The 24354-nt window shown below is 45.9% G+C and overlaps 1 protein-coding gene and 2 pseudogenes across 2 annotated transcripts; 1 reads left to right on the forward strand and 2 right to left on the reverse strand.

The window, feature by feature from the left end:
* Positions 1 to 1737: 1737 nt before the first annotated feature.
* Positions 1738 to 24332, forward strand: LOC147003269 (uncharacterized; annotated as a pseudogene).
* Positions 4443 to 12515, reverse strand: LOC110298267 (kallikrein 1-related peptidase b11-like; annotated as a pseudogene).
* LOC147003270 (ras GTPase-activating protein-binding protein 1-like) lies at positions 17328 to 19192 on the reverse strand. 2 transcript variants are annotated; one of them, XM_085841810.1, is made up of 2 exons: positions 18102 to 19192; positions 17328 to 18003 (listed from the first exon to the last, which is right to left on the reverse strand). In XM_085841810.1, exons 1-2 carry the CDS (start codon positions 18993 to 18995, stop codon positions 17920 to 17922), a joined length of 978 nt encoding a protein of 325 aa, XP_085697936.1. In that variant the 5' UTR covers positions 18996 to 19192; the 3' UTR covers positions 17328 to 17919. The 2 variants fall into 2 exon arrangements, with proteins under 2 accessions (XP_085697936.1, XP_085697935.1); XM_085841809.1 differs by having other exon boundaries at positions 17328 to 19192.
* Positions 24333 to 24354: the final 22 nt, after the last annotated feature.

Genomic DNA, 24354 nt, shown 5'->3' on the forward strand with positions numbered 1-24354 from the left:
AGGGAGGCATGATGGCAAAGTGCAGGCCAAGGCACAGCATTTGGAAACAGAGGAAAATTTAGCATGCATAGCTGCACTTCTCTGTAACCTCAGTACACAGCAGGCTGAGGCAGAGGGATTGCCATGGACTGACGACAAGCCTGGGCTACATCATGAGACACTAACTCAGAACTTATTCCCAAGACCTGGGGAGGAGATGGCTTGTTTGCTACAGGATTGGCCATGTAAGTGTTAGGATCTGACCTGAATCCTCCAGAACACAGGTAAAATATCAGGTGTGATGCTGTGTGCCTGTTACACCAGAGCTGGGGAGGTAGAAACAGGAGGATTTCCCTGAGGCTTGCTGCACAGCCATCATAGCCTAAGTGGAACTCTCCATTCAGTGAGAGATGCTGCCAATGTTGTGAGTGATTAATGAAGATATTTGTTCTCTACATCTGAAGTCTGCCACCTGATTTCTCTTCCAAAAACCATACTAAACCTAAAAGCCAGTGAGACGTAACACTAGCATTCTCTTGACACAAGAAAGGGAGGGGGAACCCATCTGACCTTACAAGCCAGTTTGTGAAGTGAATATTTTGATAGAAACTGCACATCTAGAGAAGATGGGAGAGCAATTGTCAGGATGTGGAGAACACAGCTGAAGGCTGGCAGTTGCTGGACAGCTAGTGGCGCTAGTGTGAGATTTAGGCAATTTCTGATTAAGGGGTTGGGCTATGAGGCTCTAGGAAAATCAATGAACATGAAGGACATTTGAGGTCCTAAGATTTGTAAGATGTTGGGTTCCTTAGAAAGACTGGAGAAGGCCAGAGATGGTCAGGTATCTAAGGAAGAAGTGAAAGTTCTGCAAAGTGGGAGTGGACAGGGGCCTGTTCTGTGAGCAAGGACTGTGAGGGACCTGGCAGTGTGCAGGGCAGAGAAGGAGGAGCAGGTGTTGCTTCATAATGTAGCTGGGGTGATCTGAGAGGGAAAAGGGATGGCCAGGGCCAAAGGCAGCAGGAGAGTCAGGGCTGTGACCCCTCCCTTTCCCTCAGCTCACCAATCCCTTCTAGGGACAGGGAAAGGAACAGGATCAGGAACCACATGGTAACAGGTGTCCAGGAGCTGCAGGCAGTGAACTTGCACCTGTTGAGGCTCCTCAGGAGATTTTAAATACCCTCAGTCTCCCCACAGCCCCTCCCCTGTCCTGTTGCCACCCAGATGCTGACTAAGCCCTGCCCTTGCTGACCGAGGTGGACTCCCTGCTTGCACCCTCCTGACTGTGGAATGGGAGGAACTCGTTGCACCAGCTGTACAGTAGGCCCTAGGTCTCCCTGGATATCTTCCCAGGGATGAGATTGGGTTGGGCAGTGCCTGTTGTTCCTGGAGCTGTTGGAGTTCTGGGGACCTTAGCCAGATGGCAAGGTTAGGGGCAATGGTGAGTTGGTATTAAAGGAGGATGGAGGAGCAAGTGACTCCCAACCCACAGTTCTAAGGAAGTTCCTGGACATCATGTCCAAGATTATCCCAAGAAAGTAGCAGTTAGAACAAAATTTTTCACCAGTGACAGCCGAGACAACTCCAAGTTCCCTGTAGATACAAATCCTGTTTTTGAAAATGTCAAAATGCTTGCGTTTCTGGACTTGGAACTCTGGGTCACTGATTTTATTGTTCCTATGAAAAGTTTGGGAGCTGGGTATAGTGGTGCAAATCTTCAGTACCAGCAATTCTCAAACATTAAAACATCAAGAATTCAGCATGGGTTCTGGTACACAGAAGGGGAAATACCCAGCCTTTGACACCTACTTACTGTTGCAGGTTTCAAACCCATTCCCTCTCTTTGAGCCTCTAGACTATTTCAGCTGTCATGGCAGTTAGCATATTTGACCTGGATGTATTCATGTGTGCCCTGTAAGCTCCAAGAAGACCAGGCTAGGCCTAATCCAGGGTAGGTGAAGAGCTGGTGATCAATTGGCCACCTAGTTCTCCTGTGAGTCCTGGGCCTCTGTGCCCAAGTTCTTCTGAAAACTACACTGTTTTTTGCTCTAACAGAGAAGAAAGGAAGCACGCATCCATCCACTTGTGAGTACATCCATGCACTTGATTAATGTATGTCTTCAAGCATGCATAATCATGCTGGAGTTTGAGATAGGTGTACTGCACCAGAAGAGTCCAGTGCATGAGAATGGAAAGAGATGAAGTGGTTCTGGAGATGTGCTTCAAACAGCCTCCACAGGGAACTTGTTGTAGATGAGGGGGATATGTAAATGAGGAAGAAGATGAAGGTTTGTATGCATTGAGAGAGAGGGGAGAAAAGATCCAGGTTCCCAGAATTTTTTTCCTCCACAGCTGACCTGCTCTGTTCCTGGGAGGAGGACTGAAATTTAGTCCTACGTGGCTGGTCCCTCATGTTCATCTTCCTGGAAACTTTCTTGGTGTTCAGTGTAATGGATGTGCGATCACCTATATGCACCGTGCATACACTGGATTCTTCTGCCTCTGTATTGACTGCAGGGGTCATAAATGTGCCAATGTGGGACAAATCACTGGCCAGTGAATATACAGACTGGGGGTTCCTTCCATTGTGTTCTAGAGGTGACTGTGGGGGTGGGATACTGCCACTCTCCCAGGAGTCTTTTTGGGGGGTCTAGGTTTGGGCTCACAGTGGGGACATCATTTTTGGTTGGACACTTTATGAGTGGCAATAAAGTCATTTTAGAATTTCTAGGTAATGATTTTGTTAAGATGAGCATAGGTGATGTTTCTTCCTTTATATCTATTTTTTTGGGGGGGGGAGAGGATTGGGTTGCTGAGGTCAGAACACAGTGCCTTACACAAACACTCCACAGAGTCTCTGCTACTGAGCCACAAACCCAGAAGAAACTCATTGGGGGACTCTATGCAGGTGCTGCACCTCTGAACCATGTCCTGCCCCTTATTGTGAGATGGACTCTAGAAAGCTATATTCCCTTCCTCTGATTTGTTTGTGACAGGTCTATGTAGCCCAGGCTGGCCTCGAACTCAATGTTTATCTGTGGACAACCATGATTTTCTGATCCTCCTCCCAAGTGCAGGGATCACAGGCATGTGCTGCAGACTCAGCTCAGCACAGTGCTGAGGATGAAATGCAGGATGCTCACAGCTAGACAAATATTCTGCCAACTAAGACACAGCACCAGGACCCCTTGACTGCCTTTACCTTCTATTTGGAGATAGATAAGATCTATGTGTCTCTAAACTGCTCATCCAGGATTTGAAAAGTCACTCCTCCCCAGCTGCTGGAGTACCGAGGTTGACCTCCTCATGCTGTGAGAGGAAAGAGAGAGAGATCTAGGGAGAGAGAGGGGGGACGGAGAGGGGGAGAGAGGGAGAGAGAGGGAGAGAGGGAGAGAGGGAGAGAGGGAGAGAGGGAGAGAGTTAGAGAGGGAGAGAGGGAGAGAGTTAGAGAGGGAGAGAGGTTGGAATGACTAAGTCCTGTAGTTCTCTTTCTAAATTTCTTCCCCAGTTTACATTCACATGAGCAAGGGCTTCATATTTCTGGCCCTGGCACTATGCATCTTCCTCCTGCATACCATGTTCCTCTCCTTTCAACCAGTCTGCTGCTGACTGAACAAGATAGACTTCATCTTCAGTTTCCTTATCATTGCCATTGGTAAGTGTTGTCAAGGACCATGGTTACTTGGGATCCTCCACTCAACCACAGAGCTTCCTCCTACCCAGAGTTGTGGCTAGATTTCCAGTTCTATCTAGCCTTCTGTCCTGCATGGCCCTTCTCCAGAAGTTCTCTGATACTTCTAGCTGTGACTATGTCCCTCTAAACAGACAGTGGTTTCTGGTCTGAGCAGCAGCAGCAGCAGCAGCAGCAGCAGCAGCAGCAGCAGCAGCAGCAGCAGCAGCAGCAGCAGCAGCAGCAGCATAATGGCCCTATTTCCAAGATGTGTGATTCTCTGCCCAAAGGACATTGTTCTAAGTCACTCTTCATCCTTTGCTCCACCCCTACCAAAGAAATCCCCTCCAGTGACACCTGGTGGAGACACTGCAGTCTAGCCTTTGAGGCAATCCCTGCCCTTCTGGGGACAGACACTTCTCCAGTGAGTCAAGGTTTTATTAACATAACACTCTAGCCCAACTAAAGAAACCCAGGTAGGCAGTCTGAATTTGCAGTGTCTATCTGTTCATCATCTCTTCTGTTTCCAGTATAGGATCAGGCCTAGATGTAGTCTATCATTCTGATCTCTGTAGCCTTTTCTTCTGTGATATGAACATTTTCCTTGCCAGAGGAGACTCAAGTGGCATCCTTGAGTTGGTCTGAGCTTCTTGTTTACGTTTGTTTCAACTGCATCCCCTTAGTCAAGAGAACATATACATGTGTCCCTTGCTAATCTACTTTGCAAATCCTGACCTCAGCTGAGGGAACCTAGGTTGTGTACAGCACTCCAGTAGGACAGAGAATGTCAGACTTTTTACTCATTTGCTTCATGGTGGGTTTTTTTTTTTTTTTTTTTGAAAACATGGGACAATGTGGTATTTGGGCATTTTTTTTTTGTCATAGTATCTTTTATTCAGGAGGTGAACTTAATAAGTTTTGTGTAGATGCCTAGGAACACATGGTTCAGGGTCATTTAATGTAGTACCTTGGAGAACACCATCACAGATCAGTGGGCCTCCTGAGTCACCCTGAAAGAAAGATAAGGACAAAAGTAAGGTAGGGCCTGGAAGTTGAATTCTAGTAGACAACCTAGAACTGACTCCCAGGGGAGGAATCCAGAGATTCTAAGAGGCAGTTCTGTTCAATAGGTGAGGGAATCCAGCTCTTGGGAGCCCAGATCTTATGAGGACTTTGTGTTGTGGTGAGAGGCTCACAGGACCATCCCCTATGACAAGTCTAAGAGGAGAAATCATATCAGCTACAGGATACTCCTCTCCCAGGGCACATCCCTCCCATAGGGAAGGATGAAAAGAGCCTGCCTCATCAGGGTGTTGAAGTGGGAACCAAGAACCTCACTTCTCTCTTTCAGTGCTTCACCTCACTGTAGGGAGGGTCTGTTTCACCTTGGAAGTGTCTTTGCCTCCACCCAACTCTCCTGCCCACAACATGGCATCTGTCACCTTCTGATTGTGGTTTTTGACACAGTCCTCAATAGGCAGGAGCTTGTTGGACACACTGTACAGATCATCTGGTTTTTGTACTGTGGATCAGGGGAAATTGGGTGGTGAGAAGTGCCCAGTCCAGTTTTCTCTGCCCTTCCCCCACACCCAGCTGTGTTGCTTGTAACACCCTCATATTTTGTGGGTGTAATGCTGCCCAAGCCTGAGGCTAGGCATGTGCTACAGAGCTTGGGTTCCTCAGTGGGCAGATTGATGGGCTTCACAGCATCTGTGATGGCAGCAGGCTTGCTGAAACAGAGCAGCATCAGGTCATTGCTGAAGTCATCCTTGGGATGTAGTTTTTCGTGTATCATGAGACTCATTTTGAAGCCAGGGTGAGGGAAGCTTTTGCTGACCAATCAGTGCTGAGCAGAGGGTTCATCTTGGAATAGGTTGTTTTTGCCCACTCAACCCTCAAACTGTATGGTGGGCATGGAAGTAGATGGAGCAAGTGAGAGGAGTCAATGGGGAGATTCGGTAGAGTAAATAGGAAGTGGTGGGGGAGGAGGGAGGGAGGAAGGAAGAGAGAGTCAGGGACAGAAACACACAGAGACAGAAAGATACACACACACACACACACACACAAAACATATAGAGAAAAACAGAGAAACAGAAAGGCACATACATACATAAATATACATACATACATACATACATACATACATACATACATACATAGGCAGAGAGGTAGAAGGGACAGAAACAGGAAGAGAAGGCAAGGGAGGGAGGGGGCAGGGAGGAAGGGTAAGCCTGAGAGGTGCTCAGGTTCAGCTACGACAGGGCTGAACTTTCACAGTAGGTAAGGCTTGGCCTGCAGCCCAAGATCTGACATCTCACCACTCATCCCACAGTATCCATCTCTCTCTGTACTCAGTTACCTCACCCTGCTCCAGTTCTGACCAGCCATTCTCTGTGTGTCCTAGAGTGGACAGAAGGTCCTAAAGGCAGAGCTGCTCTAAGTGGAGTGAGGACTTCTCTCACAGCCTATTGTCAGAGACAGCACATTCTATCTGGAGGGACCCTTCTGGCCTGGTCCCCACTATGAACAGTAGTGATCAAAGAGAACACATAATACCCAGACACAGACAGGGTAAGGAGAGTCCCGAGGGGACACACACAATGACAGATGGCCATGGAAACAGTAAGATTTGAATACAGACATTAGATAGACAGACAATAAGACAGAAAAAAAGAAAAGAAAAGAAACAGGACCCTGAACACAAACCTGTATGCACGAGGAAAGAGAGACCCAGGAAATCATGGATAGACTTTCAGCCAGTTCCGCCCCCTGTCCCTCAGTACCCCAGCCTGTTTTGGAGTTATGATCTGTGACTGCCACCCTGCTTTCCTGTGTCCACCCTTCCTCACTGGACATAGCAGTAGGCAGCTGTGAGAACCCAGTTGAGGTCCAACAGGACTCCCCCACATATGTGTTTCTTGTAGTTGTACACAGCAACCTGCCAGGGTTGGGAATTCTTCTCACAGTTATATCCTCCAACCACTGGAGACTGTACAGGAGGTGTAGCATCTGCAACAGGGACAATCAGGGAAGGCAGATTTGGCACATGTAGGGAGGTGTACCATTGGGGGACATAGCTAAGCAGGGTTGGGATCTGTGGACATGGCCACTAGATCTGGGGTAGGGACCAATATATGGCTGATACTGGATAGGGAGATATATGCTGTGGCGACAGAAATAACTCTCCTTTTTTTAATGTAAAAGCATGAGGTAGTTTAATGGCAGAGCTCTGGGTTGAAACTTATCTCATGCAGGAGACAGTGGTTTCGACCCCGAGGCTTGGAAGCTAGGGGCTTTTATAGAAAAGGGGTGGGGCTGGGGGAGGAATTGGTGCGGTTTCACATGATTGGTCCATTTAAACATCAACGGACTGTTAACATTTAACTTATGTCAGAAGGGCAGGAGATAGGGAGGTGCTGGACCAGTCCGGCACGTCATTATCTTTATGGCTAAGCAGCCTCAGGAATGTCTTAATGACAGGCCTGCCTGGGCGTGTCCTGGACTGTTCTGCTATGTTCTCAGCCCCAGGTTTCAAAGCTCACAAACAACTCTTTGGGCTATTTGACATAAATTACATAAATCACAGTTCTCAAGTTTTATTTCCTTTCATTCCCCTCTTCTTCTACTAAGTAATTCTAATCTTAGAATTTCAGAAGTATGTGGAGAATAGAAATCATACTTTTTCTTTAAGAACAAAAGCAGAATAAGAAGGGATATTAAACAGAACTAGGCAGGGACCCTTCTAGTGAGGCTTGAGGGTCTGGGCATGATGTAGGTGTACGTGGATCAGATCTCTGGCTGGAACTGGTGAGATGTCTTTTGGGGTACCAGGCTTGTTCGCTGTAGCCAATTGTGACCAGCCTTCTTTCTGCACCACCTGCAAGCCTTTTAACTTAGCTTACAGATTATTATTACAACAACATGTAGGTTTAGACACATCATTTAAGACAGTGATGGGCATGGGGAAGGAGCACCAAGTCTGCATCAGTTTCTTTTAGAATTCTATTCATCTTTTCTACCTGTTCTGAGCTTTGGAGCTTGTATGCACAATGTAACTTCTAATCAATCTCTAATATCTTGGCCAGTCCCTGATTTACCTGGGCAACAAAGGCAGGTCCATTAGCTCGGGAAGATTTCTTTTAGGATCTTCTTGGCTATCACATTGCCCGTCTCAGTCCTGGTAGGAAAAGCTTCTATCCACCTTGAAAAGGTGTCTATAAACACTAATAAGTACTTGTTGCTATATCTAGTTGGCTTAATTTCTGTAAATTCTACCTCGTCATAGCACAGGCCTTGCAGCTTTGACTATTTCTTCTGCCAAGTCAGAGAGTCCTGTAACATAGTAGTCAAAGGACCTAACCACACCTTTTAATTTCTTGGCCCCCAGGTGGGTCAAATAATGTCCATAACTTGATAGTGCTCAGGGGTGTATCTAAAGCTGGTCTCTCTGACATCATAATAATCTTTAGGCTCCTTGACTGCCAGGATCATTGCTCTTTGGGCCACCTGTTTGGTGGTTTGATTTGCCATCTGATTTCCTTTAGCCACAGCATCTTAGGTCCTTCTCTGCAGATGTCAACAGCCCTCTTTGTATCAAAGTCAAAAGTTCAACTTTTTGGGCTGACATCCCTTCAGGGAGGCTGCTGGCCTAGATCACTTGCTTTCTGTCCACCACTGTCCCTGCCTTCTGCTTACCTTCAACCGCGAGGCTACTGCTATAGGTGTACCAGCTCAAACTCTCAGGCCAAAGCTGATCTGATCCTTCAGATCATTTCAAGTACCAGTTTCTTCTGCCAGAATGTCAGTGCAGTGATGAGTAGGGCAGTAGGGTATCGAGATTGAGCACAGCAGGTGGAGCGAAGGTCACTCGTTCAGTCAACAAAAAAGCTCTGATAATGTGTCACAGGAGCGTTGGTCGTCATCTATCAGTCAGGGGGCTTTCAGATAATGCTTTCAAGAGTGTGGGATGCCACTACAGTTATTTGCTGTCCCAGAGTGAGGTTATTAGCATCCTTGACAAGCAGAGCTATGGCAGCAATAGCTTTCAGGCAAGAAACCACCCGCTGGCAACAGGGTCTAACTTCTTGGATAGGTAAGCCACTGGCCTTTTTCAAAGTCCCAAAGTTTGAGTAAGGACTCCTCTGGTGACCAGTGATCTCTCTTTCACATAAAGAGCGAAAGGCTTGGTTAGGTCAGGCAAAGGCTGGCCATCAGTAGGGCCTTTTTAATCTCTTTATAAAGGCTTTCTGGTGGTCTGGGGTCTACACAAACACCTCCCCTTCCTTGGTTAGGGGGTACAACAGGGCAGCTAAGGTCGCCAACCCAGGTATCTAGAGTCTGTAGAAGCCAGCGGAACCCAAGAATTCTCTTACTTGCTTTGGTGTAGTTGGGGTGGGGATCTGAGTTACAATCTTTTTTCTGGCTTTCTTTAGCCACTGCTTTCCATCTCGAAGGGTGTATCCCAAATAAGTAACTTCAGTCTGACACAGCTGAGCCTTTGTAGCTGAGGCTCAGTCTTCTGTTGCTCAGGTTTCCTGTCTAGATCTTGTCTTTTCTTTCTCTCCTACCACTGTGGACAAGATTCTAGTCAACTTTCTTTCTTGTCTACGATCCCTCCTGTTTTCTCTTTCTTCTGCCTCTCTCCTCTCTCCTCTCTCCTCTCTCTCTCTCTCCTCTCTCTTCTCTCATAATATGCCTTCTCTGCCTCTTACTGGTTCTACTCTAAATATTTGTCATTCGGTGTATCTCTCTCATCTCGGACCTCTCTAATCTCTTTCATCTCTATTTTCACTCGTATCTATCTCTCCTGAGTCTGCTGAAGTTTTGCTCTTCCTTACAGTCTAAGCTCACCTTTTTCTAGACCTCTATACCCATTTGTCAGAGCCTGGTGATTAGACTCATAGGTGCTCCTTACCTGAGACAGAAGTTTAAAGTGACAGATGTCTTCTCCCTCGTTGGTTAGCAGCTTAGGGCAGGGTTGCCCTAGAAGAGAAAACACGTGGGGCAGGGAAAGGGAAGACAGCTCTCACAGCTGGCTGCACTGGGCCAACTGGGGGGGGGGGGAGGTGGTGGAGGCAGCGACTCTAGTCTGCCCTAGGAAGCCAGGAGGGGCTGGAGCGGGGGCCCAGCGGACCTCACCCCTCTTTCTTTTCTTGCCCGTCCCACAGGCTGTGAAATGTGTGGTGGTGGTGGGGTGGGCATCCCGGGGAAACCTCCATATTGGTGTTCCTCCCTGGGCCACAGTTTCCCATGTGGTGCCTCACCTCGGCCAGTGCCACTGCCACTGAAGCCTGAAGTTCTCAGTCTGGCCCCGTGGCTGCTTGCGGCCAGGGACACATGCTGAGTTGTTTTTCTTAATTATCACTGACAAATTCTGTCCTAACGTCAGTCCAAGTCCACAGTCGGCACCACACACACAGTCTGTCCCATGACGAAAACCACAAACAAAAACAAGACAGCAACACAAAAACAAGACAGCAACAGAGAACCCTAAAACCAAGGCACGAGGTGGGACTTAAACCCACAATCTCATAACCCTAAAACCAAGACACAAATTCACAAACGAAGACACAAATTCAGTGGTGCCACACTTAGACAACAGACAACATGTAAGACGCACACAAACAAAGGTACCTCCAAGGGGTCTTTCGGGGTTCCTGGGTGTCACGCAGATCTCAGTAGGACCTCCAAATGAAAGAACCTAGTGGGGAAACCCCCACTCAATTCCTGTTCAGCGTGCACCTGAGCATCACGAACAGATGACCATCTTGATGTAAAAAAAGCATGAGGTAGTTTAATGGCGGAGCTCCAGGTAGAAACTTATCTCACGCAGGAGAGAGGGGTTTCGACCCAGAAATAACTCTTAAATCAGGAGTTGGGTATAGTGTCAGGTCACTTCATAGTTTTATGTTAAGGGACAGCAATGGGGAGAGAGAGAGAGAGAGAGAGAGAGAGAGAGAGAGAGAGAGAGAGAGAGAGAATTCTAGTTTATTCTTAGTACAATGAGAATGATAATCTCTGATATGGAATTTAGAATTTCCAAGGTTTAAGAAGATGTCATGGTCTTGGCTGGGTTTTGGGAATTGTGGAAGGTGAGGTGTCAGAAAATTAGATTTGAATGAATAAATAAATCCAGGAAAGGGAGCTTGGGTTGATTTGGGGTTTCTTGGATTGGGCATGAAATGGCAGTGGGATGAAGAGATTGAGGAATTTCTAGATAAAAGCAGCAGTGTCAAGGCTAGGGTGTGGGCTAATTTTAGGGTCTGTGGTGGGGATGACATCTAAGAGGGGTGGGGTTCCCTAAGAAAGGAGTTTGAGATGGGACAAGCAGTGAGAGAAGAAAATTCTGGGAGTCTGTGGGGAAAAGGCTCTATTTCCTGTAGAGGTGGGAAATCATCTGGGTATTGGAGAGGCTCAGGGTTCTCTTGGAGGCAGCCTCTGGACAGGAGTGGAAAAGGAATTAAAAACTCTGGACAGAAGTGGAAACATACTTAGAGCAACTCAGGCCACTTTGAGGCAGAGAGACCCAGCTGATGTGATGTAGTAGGGTTAGGCATTGGGTTCTTTGGGGATTCCTGAACAGAGTGGGAACTAGAGCTATTCAATGGGGCTCTGGAGAGAGGAGACAGGAGCCTCTGGCTCAGAGAGCTAGGCATGAGAGTAAAGAGGAGGCCAAAGCACGACATTTGGAAACAGAGTAAATCGTTGCAAGCCATGCACACCCGCACTTCTCTGTAACCTCAGTACAGAGCAGGCTGAGGCAGAGGGATTGCCATGGACTGAATACAAGCCTGGGCTACATCACGAGATATTAACTCAGAACTTATTCCCAAGAGCTGGGCATGAGATAGCTTGGTTCCTACAGAATTGGCCATGCAAGCATTAGGCCCTGAGCTGAACCCTCCAGAACACAGGGAAAAAGTCAGGTGTGATGCTGTGTGCCTGTAACCCCAGAGCTGGGTAGGTGGAAACAGGAGGATTCCCTTGAGTTTTGTAGAACAGTCATCTTAGCCTAAGCAGAAATCTCCATTCAATGAGATACCCTGCCAATGTTGTGAGTGATTGATGAAGATACTTGTTGTCCAAGTCTAGCGTCTGCCATCTGACCCTTTCTCCAAAAATGAGACTAAACCAAAAAGTCAGTGAGAAGTGACATGGGCATACTCTCCACACCAGTAAGGGAGGGGGAACCCATCTGACCTGACAAGCCAATGTGAGAAGAGGAAGTTTTGGTAGAAACTGAGCTTCTTGGGAAGATGGGGGAGCAGTTGTCATCATGTGGCAAACACAGCTGAAGGGTGGCAGCTGGTGGACAGCCTAAGGCTCTAGTGTGGGATTTAGGCAATCCTTTGACTTGGGGGTTGAGGTATAAGGATCTAGGAAAAACAATGAACTGTAGGGAAATTCAAGGACCTAAGTTCAGTAAGAAGTTAATTTCCTTAGAAAGACTGGAGAAGCCTAGATATGGTGAGGTGTCTAAGAAAGAGGAGAAAGTCCTGGAAAGTGGGAGTGGACAGTGGACTGTCCTGGCAGCAAGGACAGTGAGGGACCTGGTGCTGTGTAGGGCATAGAAGGGGGAGCAGGTGTGGGTTTATGATGTAGCTGTTGTGAGGGGAGAGGGGAGAGGGGAGAGGGGAGAGGGGAGAGGGGAGAGGGGAGAGGGGAGAGGGGAGAGGGGAGAGGGGAGAGGGGAGAGGGGAGAGGGGAGAGGGGAGAGGGGAGAGGGGAGAGGGGAGAGGGGAGAGGGGAGAGGGGAGAGGGATGGCCAGGGCCAAAGGCAGCAGGAGAGTCAGGGCTCTCACCCCTCCCATTCCCTCATCTCACCAATCTCTCCTAGGGACAGGGCAAGAAACAGGATCAGGAACCACATGGTAGTAGGTGTCCAGGAGCAGCAGGCAGTGAGCTTGGAGCTGTTGAGGCTCCTCGGGGAGACTTTAAAAACCCTCATTCTGTCTCACAGCCCCACCCCTGCTGTGTTTGCAGCCAGATGCTGATTAAGCTTTGCCCTTGATGATAGAGGTGGACTCCATGCACTCCCCTTTCCTGGTGTGGTAGCGGTTGTGTTCCATTGCACCTGCTGTCCCATAGGCCTTAGTTCACACTGGATAACTTCACAACGATGAGATTGGGTGGGGAAAGGCCTGCTGTTGTTAGTGTTCCAGAGACCATTGCCAGATGGCAAGGTCATGGCAATGGTGAATTGGTGTGAAATGTGGGTAGTGGAGCGAGTGCTGCCTAACCCATACCTCTAAGGAAGGTCCTGTACCTCAAGTCCAAGATTATCCCAGAAAGTTGGAGTTAGAACAAAATCTTTGCACCAGTGATAGCCATATGGTTGCAACCTCCCTGTAGATACAAATCATTTTTTTGGAAAATGCCAAAATTCTTGCACTTTTGGACTTGGAACTCTGGATCACTGTTTTCTTTCTTTCTTCCTTCCTTCCTTCCTTCCTTCCTTCCTTCCTTCCTTCCTTCCTTCCTTTCTTTCTTTCTTTCTTTCTTTCTTTCTTTCTTTTTGTTGTTGTTCCTGGATCCATCCCATAATAAGCCACCAAACGCAGACACTATTGCATATGCCAGCAGGATTTTGCTGAAAGGATCCTGATATAGCCGTCTCTTGTGAGGCTATGCCAGTGCCTGGCAATCACAGAAGTGGATGCTCACAGTCATCTGTTGGATGGAACACAGGGCCCCCAATGGAGGAGTTATAGAAAGTACGCAAGGAGCTGAAGGGGTCTGCATCCCTATAGGTAGAAAAACAATATGAACTAACCTGTACCCCAGAGCTCGTGTCTCTAGCTGCATATGTAGTAGAAGATGGCCTGTTAAAATCTGCATCATGCCGGAGGAAAATGTCCCAAAAAACAAAGAGAAATTTCAGGAGTGCCATGCTTTGTTCTTTCTGGGCTTTACAGCAGAAGTACTCTGCTCCTTTTGTGTCTTTGTCTAATGTCTAGTGCACCAGTCTGTTCACATGTTCAATTAATGTATGTTCATGTTCCAGTCTGAATGAATGAATGTTCTATGTTTTATATTGGATAATAAAGATGGCTAAAATACTTTATCTGCAATGCCAAGAGCTGCCACGTGCTTCAAACAGGAAACAGACACATGGCAGGAGGGCCCCTGCTGGAAAAACTGTTCGTTATAGGAAAAAAGGGAGAGTCTACAGCCTCTTAGTTTTGGGGTAAAAAAGCTGATAAATGGTTTTTTCCTGGAGGGTTCTCTACAATCCTGATTAATGTGTTTGGCAAATGATAAAGTGCTTTTTACTCCATGATTGTAGCTAGGAAAACTAATATTCTCTGATTGGTCTAAATGTAACTGCTTCATTTTTTTTTTATTGGTAATGTGCTCTGCGTGTTTTCACTATCAGCTCATAAGTTATGGGTTAAGATTAATAATTGTTACATTGTTAACAGATTGTTAGTCTTAAAATTGATAACTCAAGTTTAGAGTCCTTCCAGCACGTGGCATATGGCAGGCCAAGAGGCTGGGTCTCTAAGGATATTTCTAGTTGAGGTAATAATTAATGTGTTTCCTATCCTAGAAAGTAGAATTTAAGATAAGATTTAAAGCAATGTCTCTTTATTAAAGCATTAAAGCTTGCATGTATTCATAGGTATTAATTGGCAGCTAAACTTCATAATATGATAGTAATGCTTATAATATTAATTCTAAAGTAATAAATTGTTTTGAAATTGGGTTTTACTTTCCCAAAGTTAATGTTGCAAAAAGAAACTTAATAATTCTTTACAGATCTAGCCATATGCTGTTTTAATAAAGTTCAAATTCATAGTTTATAAAGAGTCAATCAGACCATAAAATTTATCAAGGCATTACAATCTGGTTTGCCTAACTTTTATATAGTTATTATAAATCTGAAAGTTTGTTTCTTTTTCTCTCTCCTTTGCATCTTAACGATTGTAAAGGTTTTGCTTCTAGTGAGTTTGTAATAACTAGAATATTTTGCCTCTAGTATGGCTAAATATTGATCTACATTATGTAAGAAATTTTTATCATTTCTGCTTCTATACAAGAAGCCAAGAGTTTTAATCTTTCAATGTATATTGTTTCCTAAGTGGAAAATGTTTTATTAACTAATGCTTCTCAAGGGAAGTTTACTTTAAATCCTTGCTCTCACCCAAAAGATTAAGAGACAATATCCTTTTATTGCTTAGGGTTTTAGTTTACTACAAAAGGTTTTACAAAAAATAAAGAAAGCTTTTACAATTGTTATTAATAATATTCATTGGTAATTAAATATTAGCTGTGCCCAAAACAATTCCTTGGCCAGAAAAAACATTATTGTAAAGCCATTTTTCTCATCCTCCCAGCTGATCGTTGGTCCACGTGGGCCCAGCTAGCTGCTGGTTGCTGTGGGGCGGGGCCCTGAGACACACAGTTTCCCAGAGCCATAGTAATGTGAGAGGCTGCCATAAGGCGGGCAGCTTTACAATGAACTCAGGAGAGGGCAGCGCTCATCTTTGCCCCATGAGCCCCGAGCCTCCACGTGTCCAAACCAGAGTAGCCATGTTTTCAGAGTAGTCATATTTTTTCCCCGCTAAGGCCCGGGGTGCTCCGCCACCCTGGTTTGAGTTTTCTAGCCTGAGAAAAAGGCCGAGGTGGCTGCAGCGGTAACAAAAGAGGCTGTGGCAGCAGGGCCGGCTCCGCCCCAGTGCCAGGACCATAGCTGCAGCTTGAAATAGTGACGCGTCAGGTGCACACCACCTTCTCTGCTTTAGAGATACAGGGCTCAGCAGCGAGTTATAATACAGAGTCCTTTTCAGAGTGACTCCACATGCCAGGGTATAAGGCAGTCAGGGCTAAAGAGGGCTTAGGGCAAATGCTCCCCCCCCCCCAAGTACCCTGTGGTTGTCAGGCCCTAGACCACAAAGCCACGACAAGGCAGGTGGGCGGGTTCGAGATAGCACTCACCTCAAAACAGTTTCAACATCCTATTTATACCACTATGGTACTGATAAAAAATTGTAAAGTATATGCGTATATTTTTAAAAAACCTATACAAAGGTTCCTTGTTCTATACAGCAATTTATTTGGTTATTACAAAATATTAATAATTGACCTATTACACACCATCATTTTAAATAGATTAACAATCAATATCCCAAGGATGAGCTAATTGTTTTTATACATGCTTTTATATCTTCTATAAATTCATGCATGCATACATCCCAATTATTGTGTTTAATAACAACCCCTATATGAGACGTAAATAAATGTAAATTAGATCACATGCTTAGTCTCCTAAGTTTCCCCCTGTTTCAGCACAAATAATCTAGTTGTTTTAAAATGCTGAACAATCAAACCTTAATTTGTATATTGATAGTCAATGCTATATCTCAGAGCTCACAATTGCTTAAGATTGTTCGTCCCTCAAATGCTATTAATTCTCAAATTTGCAATTGCAACTCATAGTAAAAATGCTGTCCTTTTAAGAAGGTGGTTTTTAGACATTTATTAAATTGTTCTAATTGCCTGGACATTTTAAAACAATGCCAGGATAGATTTATATCCCAGACAGTCTATAGGTCGTACATATAAGGTAGATTAAATATATAACCTCGTTCTTTGTATATTCATAACAGCTATGGTTTAAAATAATATTTTAATATTCTTTTTTTTTCTTCCAGAAATATTTTAATAAAAATTGGCCTTTTCCAAGAAACACCCACTGTGTGTCCATCAGTAAAAGAGAAACGTAACAAAATAGAAAATTTACCATATGGCTATGATTTAAAGAAAAAAATGCAGACCCTAGAGCACGTTAGCCAAGTCTCTTCTGGCCCAGCAGGAACCCTGACAGACAGCAGAGCAGAGCGTGGCACACAGAGCCACTGAGGTCACAGGCCTCACAGAAGCACTTTCCTCAACAGCATCCCAGTCTGGGGCGTGATTTTAGGATAAGGCAAAACAATGTTAACACGACACATACACATGATCAAAAAAATTCTACAGTTCCCCCACATACTCTGAATCTGAAAACAAATCTAGAATCTTTATTACTTTTCTTTAAACAATTGCCAGGACCGACCGGAATCAAAGATAAATAGAAGGCACAGTTTTGCTTGTTTTTTGTTATCAGATTTGGGGGTTTGTTTTCTTGTGGGAATTTTTTGTCCTTTTTTCTGTTGCGGCCTGCCCGCAGTCCACAACACGAACGGTTCAACTGAGAATGGCAGTTCGCTGAAAAGAGAGGAATCTAGACGGGGCGGAAGAAACAATGGAGCTAAGACAACATCCTGATCAAAGCTCAATTTTACTATTTCCAGACACTCATTTATAAAGGAAGGGGGAGGGAACCCAATATCCCGCCAAGTAACTCAGGGTCCAGTAGCAGGATGAACACGTGTGTGCCTCCAGGCAGCAAAGGCAGGTTCCAGCAGTGGGCGTGGCAGGACGAATGAGCCGGTAGCTCCACCCTTGAGCAAGCAGGTTCCAGGCTGGGGGAAGGGAGGCCACATTTTTCTTTTTTCTTTTTCTTTTTTTTACAAATACAAATAAAACATGAAAAACTCTACCTCAAAAAAAAATTTCTAACAGGTCAACAAAAGTCCTTAGCTGTGTTCTAGACATTGACAGGCTACATCACAATTTAAAATCCAATGGTAAAAATGGAGGCTTAGAGTTGTTCGGTAATCACATGTTAAAAGAACCAAGGTCTGCAACCACCTTTTATTCAGTTAGCCACACCAGCAGGGACCCAGCGCCAGTTGCCTGCCAAAAGGTAATTTTTCCACACCAGAAAGGAGTCGTGACTTGATTTTTCCTGCTTCCAAAATGTTTATCAAATCCTGTGTCTCCCAACAAGTGAAACATTCGCTGTCAGCGAAGCCGAGACACGCTCCTCTGGGGAATGGCCGTGAAAGTCCAGTCTGTATGCGCAGCATGAGCAGGAAGGTCGGTCTTTCCTCTTCTTTACAAGCTATTCCTTCTAAAGTATCATTCCAGAAAACTGGGAATGAAGGACTAAGGGGTCAGGGGAGGAAAGGGGGTTGGGAGCACACACCATGAACACAAGCGAAATGAAAATTGTACAAACTCAAGCAGTTTATAATAGACTATTCCGAGACACCAAACGCTGGAGCCGGGGCTGTGTGCTGTGTGGAGATCTGAGCCAAGCAATTCACTGCCTTGGAGTTGTAATCCCCCTGCCCACGCCAAAGCCTGGTTTCTGCACCATGCCTCCACGGGGAGAGCCTCTCATCCCACCACTCGGCCCACCACGGGGGCCTCCAGGTCCCCGAAGGCGGTTATCCCTGCGGTTGCCTTCTCTGGCAGCTCGTGTCTTCTTCTCTTCCACATTCAGGCGGACCGCGCCTCGTAACATGATGGGCCTATTATTAAGGACCTTCTGAACAGGTTCAGAATCATCAAACACAACAAAACCGAAATTGGGTAACTTCCCACCACTGTTGATGCACAGCTCCACCACATTGCCAAAATTTTGGAAAAAATCCTTCAGTTCCGACTTGTCAACCTCATGTGGCAGGTTCCCAATGAAGAGCTGGTGACTGTCAGGGTGCCTCACCATCCTTCGAGGTTCCACATCTCCTGGTTCACCAGCCTCACGGATTGGTCGGGGTCCTCTCTGAGGAGGGATATTGATTCGCTGCTCTCGAACTCTCTGATCTCTCTGAGGCCTTTGTGGTGGGATCTGAGAGTCAGGTTTAGATTCTGGACGGGGCTGTGATGCTGGCACTTTGACCACATGAGGTGGTGTCCCCGTCACTGGAACAGCCCCACTGGGAAGAAGGTTCTTACTCGTCACAGAGGCCCAAGAAAACGTCCTCAAGTCCTCCTGTGCCGGGGCCACGTCTGCTGGGGCCGGGGAAGTGCTCTTCTGCACATCGTCGGGAGCAGCTTCTTCCAATGCAGCCTCAGGCTTGTCCTCTTGAATGTCAGACACAGGTTCCGGCTCTGGCTCCGGCTCTGGCTCCGGTTCTGGCTCCACTACAGGCTCCTCTAAATGCTCCTCCAAGTCATTGCTGACAGTCTGACCATAGAAAGTTCCAGAATCATCAGGCACCACCTCTGGTGTCTGCTGTCTTTCTTCAGGTTCTTCTACCTCTTCCTCAGATTCCTCTTGAGGCTCTGTGACAAAGCCACCGAAGACCTCGTCTTGGTATCTGAAGATGTTGTTATGAACATAGAATTTGTTGGCAACAGAGCCCTCAGGAGCAAGGACAAAGGTCTGCATGAACCTCCGCAGAGCCTGGTTGCTGTTGGACAGTAGCCCCATCACTTGGACCATCACCCCGTCATTCAGAGTTGCGTGAGCATCCACGTGGCGGATCTTGGTGTGGCAGTTGGTGAAGTTTTGTGACATCACTTTCCTGTGGATTTCCTTCTGCCCGTAGACTGCATCTGCTGGCTTCCCGTTGGAATCCAGGCCCCCGTGGCATAGGAAGAGTACTTTCCATAAAATCTGTGCAGCATGTCCGGGGCCTGGTTCAGCAGGGTGTAGTACTGTTGCACAAACTCCCGCCCGACCAGCAGGGGACTAGGCTTCTCCATAACCATCGCTTTGGTGGAGGAGGTGGCGGCGTCCCTCGCGCGATCTATTTTAATATTCTTAAAAATTGTGCATGTATAATTCTTTCCTTTTAGTGTCCTCAGTTACTACTTGTTTCCACATAATAGTGTTAATTCTTGAGGATTTATACTTAATAATTTGCTACAAATAAATGCTCTTATTTCTAGTTAATAAATAAATTATGCACATGTGACTCTTAATAACTTTTCAAGCTTTCTAGTTACAACCGCTCCTTAAGAGAAACGATTAAAAGTACAATTAGTCACTGCCCCCTTTTCAGTCAAGTATTTATAATGTTTTGTCAACAAGTTATTAAGTCGAAAGATTAGATATTGTAAAACTTTAAAACTTTAACTTCTTAAAAGACAAAGAAGGGGGAAATTGTATCCCCGTACATACTATTTAGTGCATTCCCATGCACGCTATTTAAATCATACCTTTATTTTCAAATCTTGAAATTTAAACGTCAAAAAATTAATAAATGCTTTATAGTATCTTAAAAGGATCTACTTATTGGCTTATAGATTGATCCTAAACAGCTACCTTATTAGGGAAGGGAAAAACAGGTTCTCTCCACAGAACACTGCAGAAGCATGATGGTTAATTCATGTGACAAGCTGGCAGGTAAGTTGACTCAGTGCCCTGATTGAAGTGACTAGGACACTAAATTAGTTTCATGTTTTAGATCCATCCTTGCTTGCCATTTTTCCAGTTTAGACTAGCTTCAAGCCTTTTAACTTTATGGCAAACGAACATCAAAGACTGTATATTCTGACTTAATAAGATTAGTCCTTTAATAGAGTCATAATGATTTTTCTCTTTTCTTCATTGTGACCAGTCATTATAACTCAATCTTAGACTGGTCTAATATTTAGTCCAATATTAGAGATTCCTGTTGTAGATAACTATATTCTTAATTACCTAGCAAAGTTAAGTCAGAGCACACCCCCCCACTTCCAGAGAATCTCTGGCCTTTTTACTAATTCTAAAACCAGCCCAGAGACTGAGCTTGAGCCTTACTAATTTGAAACTGAATAAGTAGCTGGACTTCCCCAAAAGAAGCTTTGTGATGTTACTCTTCACTGTCTAAGATTTTTGTCTTTCAAGCAGGTCAATCTACACCTTCAGTCGAACTGCAGTGGATGTGCATCCCTCCCCGCAAGAGCGTACATGTGGCAACTGCTATTTTCATTCTAAAGACATTCCAGCACGTATTGTGGCTTTAGGTCTGATTTGAGATTTAGATTTACTATCAGGGCTAGAAAGGCAGAAATTTCAAATATTAGAAGAGATTGGTTTTTATTCTGATAGACGAGCTTAGTCCCTCAGCTGGTCTCTGGTTTTCTACCCTTGTTGTTATTGCAAGGTCCCCTTAGTTCCTCAGGCTGTGGGAATAACAGAGATGAGGAGGGTGACCTCCAGCTCCTAATATAGCCTAAGAGCCACAAATTGTGGTGTTACTAGTGATGTAATTCTGGTCGAGGCCTTGCTAAATCTGAGGTTGACAATTCTCCTTTAGGAGCTGCACAGTACTCAGAATTGTGCATACTGATTCGTGATCATATGAATACAGTTCGGGTACTGCTTGGGTGCAGAAATTCACTGCAGGGGAAGGTCCAGCTTGACCATTTCTGGGTTCCCTGTGAGATACACCTGGTTTGGATGGAGGTTGGTATCTAGTTCCAGTTACAACCCAAAATATCTTTCTAAGGCTCTGCCTCCCTCCCCAAAAGATACCAAGAGCCACAATTGTGGGTCATGACAGCACCCACAGGAGGAATTGGCTCAATTTTTCCCCAAGCCATGGTTAAAGCCCACTCATCTAAGGATGAGAAAATCATTTGATCACCTCAGTTAAGGGTGGCCTTATTAAACTTAATTAATAGGGGTGGACAGAGGTTGGAGACCATACCTCTAGAAGGGTAAGCCCTTCACAGCCTCCCACCCTAAAAAGCCAATTGGCCTTGTACTACAGAGCTGGTCATCACCCCCTCCTCCCTGTTCCCTGCCTGTCATCCAAGAATGCGGAGGAATATCCACATACTCTCCTTCAGTGTTATTCATAATAAAGTGCCTTTCAATTTGTACAGTCAGGCTTTGCCAGGGTTCCAACTCCGTATAACTGACTACTTGGTTTTCAGATAAAAATTTCTACAAGGAAGTTACCTATTTAGTACTAATTAGCATTATAAAAGTTGAAGCCAACAGCTCAGGGCTAGTCTGCTAGTTGTTTACTAGGACAGAAAGGACAGTCTTATCCAGATACAGTTTACCATAAGAAAAGTTAGGAAATTCCACTGAGAAAAGTTCCTTCATTAGGCCCTAAAATTCAGGCAGAACTGTAGGGCATGAATAAATTCTATGCCTCAGCCCAGTCTTTTCTTTTTTATATTAACAACAGGGAGGAGAGGTAACCTCCCCTCCCCAGCCTGAAACTTGTTTGCTCAGGTTTCAGTGTTACAGAGCATGGGGCAGAGCTTGCTGCCCTTTCATCCTGCCACTCCCACTGCCACTGCCTGCCAACTAGCTGTTTTGGAGCTATCACGTGTTCACCTGCAACTTTACTCCAAGATGATTTGGCGGTAAAGGGCCCCTTCCCTTGCTTCATAACTGAGTGTCAGAAATAGTAAAATTGAACCTTGATCAGACTGTCTTGGTTTCATCTCTCTCTCACGCTGCCTAGCCCCCCTCTTTTCTTCCAGGTTTCCAAGATGCCTATCCAGACTAGAACCCAGACATGTGAGCCGCTGGTCAGACACAACAACAGGAAACTGGTTGTTCATGAGAGGTGTAAATGGAAAGTAGGATGAGGACAAAGGTTTGTATGCTTCAAGAGAGAGTGGAGAAAAGGTCCAGGATCCCATAGCTTTCTCCATCCACAGCTGACCTGCTCTGTTCCTGGGAGAAGGAAAGTTGGTTCTACGTGGCTGGGCCCTCATCTCCATCATCCTGCAACCTTTGTTTCTGTTCAGTGTAGTAGATGGGCAGATGGCCAAATTGGTCAGTCTTTACACTGGCTTCATCTGTCTCTGCATTGACTGCAGGAGGCATAATTATGCCTTTGTGGGCCAATTCACTGGTCAGCTTATACATCACTGGTGGGTCCTTCTATTGGGTGCTAGAGGTGACTCTGAGGGTGGGCCATTGGCATGCCCCCATTTGTCTCTCAGGGGGAGTAGGTTAGGGCTCACAGTGGGGGCATCATTGTTGGTGGTTAACTCTATGAGGGGCAGGAGAGTTATTTTACAATTCATAGGTAGAGATTTGGTCATGTGAGTGGATGTGATGTTTTTCTCTTTTACTTTTTTGGGGAGATTGGGAAGGGGGTTGCTGAAGGCAGAATCCAGAGCCTTACACACACTCCACAGGGGCTTTACAACTCAGCCACATCCCTAGAAGAACCTCATTGGAGGATTATAGGACTCTGAACCATGCCCTGCCCCTCATTGTGGGATGTATTCTAGACTAGGGCTGATGTCCATTCCCTTCCTCTGCCTTGTTTGAGATAGGGTCTATGCAGCCTAGGCTGGCCTCCAGCTCAATGTGTAGACACATTGTGGACAACCTTGTTTTCCTGATCATCCTCCCAAGGGCAGGGATCCCAGGCACAGGCTACCAGACTCAATCAAACTCTGTTCAACACAGTGCTCAGAGTGAAATGCAGGACTGCTCACCTGCTAGGCAAGCATTCTACCAACTAAGAGCCAACACCAGGATGCCTTGACTGCCTGTACCTTGGATTTTGAGATAAGATCCATGTGTCTCTAAACTGCTCAGGCACATCTTTGAAAAGGCATTCCTCTCCAGCTGCCTCAGTACTTAGGTTGGTCTCCTCATGGTGTGAGTGAAAGAAGAGAGAGACATAGAGAGAGAGCAAGGGAGTGATAGCAAAGGAGGGAGGGAGGGAGGGATATTTTGGGGTAACTGCAGTTATATCATTGACTCTCCTTCCCAGTTTTCATTCACATGAACAAAGGCTTCATATTTCTGGCCCTGGCACTATGCCTCATCCTCCTGCCCACCAGGTTTCTCTTTTTTTCACCAGTCTGTCTCTGCCTGAATATGATAGACTTCATCTTCAGTTTCCTCATTATTGGTATCAGTAAGTGCTGGAAAGGACAGGGGTGACTGGGGATTCTCCTCCCAACCCCAGAACCTCCACCTACTCAAAGGTGTGGCTAGATTTCCAGCTCTGCTGCTCCTAGAAAGAGGGGTGTCTCTGTCTTTCTTGGGCTTTCTCTGAGGCTCAAGCTGACTGTGGACTCACCCTGTAGTCCATGCTGGCTTTGAATATGCCATTCTCTTGTCTCAGCTTCATATGTAGCTGGGATTAAAAGCTTATGCCCAGTATTATGATTGATAGCCTTGTCCCCCAGTTTCCTTTTTCCTCTGAGTATGTATCCATTTGTTGTTGTTGTTGTTGTTGTTGTTGTTGTTGTTGTTGTTGTGTGTGTGTGTGTTTACTTTTGACAGGTCAGGGAGTTTGTCTCTGTCTCTCTCCTTTGGGGTGGTGGTGTTCCCTGTCTAGCCTTCTGTACTCCTCTTGACCCAGACAATGCAGGGCTCCTGATTCTCCTAAGCCTGACTCTCTTTGTGGTCAACTGGAATAGGCTGTTCCCTCGGCAACAGGTATCCTATCCCCTGGCCTTCTACATGTGCTGGTGCACCAGGTCTTAATGCTGTGGGCCCGTGAGGGCGGGGCCTCAGATGGAATATCAGGATCTGAGCAGGGCAGAAGTGGAGCCCAGAAGAAGTGGAAAGCATCCAGAGTGGAGTTGGGACTTGGGGTGTGGCTTTAAGTAGAGTAACCCATGAGGACTCTTCCCTCAGGAAATTTGTCCTTCCTCAACCAAGTGCAGATGTGGAGCTACAGTTTGCCTTCCATGGAGTGGAGGCTCAGCTATTTGTGTTGGGCCTCATGACACCAGTGGTTGCTGTTGCAGGAGCCATCCATTTGGGGCAAAAATTTTGGGAGTTCACCCAGAGGCTGTCAGCTGTAACCAGCTCTGTAAAATACCATAGAGCTCCTCAATATAGGGGCACGACAACTTCTCAGGACACTGATGAAGCCTGCAGCCAGATGCCTCCACCTCTATCCCTGTGATTCAGTTTCCATCAGACCTCCCTTGAGGTCCCTTACTACCCCTGAGAG

This window comes from Mus caroli, unplaced genomic scaffold (assembly GCF_978045245.1).
Source record: "Mus caroli unplaced genomic scaffold, Mus_caroli_1 scaffold_8, whole genome shotgun sequence".
In the NCBI taxonomy this organism is placed as follows: domain Eukaryota; kingdom Metazoa; phylum Chordata; class Mammalia; order Rodentia; family Muridae; genus Mus; species Mus caroli.

Bases quoted from the DNA above. Each gene is read 5' to 3' on its own strand.
- LOC147003270 (XM_085841809.1), bottom strand. From the start codon at position 18,995: ATGTCACAAAACTTCACCAACTGCCACACCAAGATCCGCCACGTGGAT.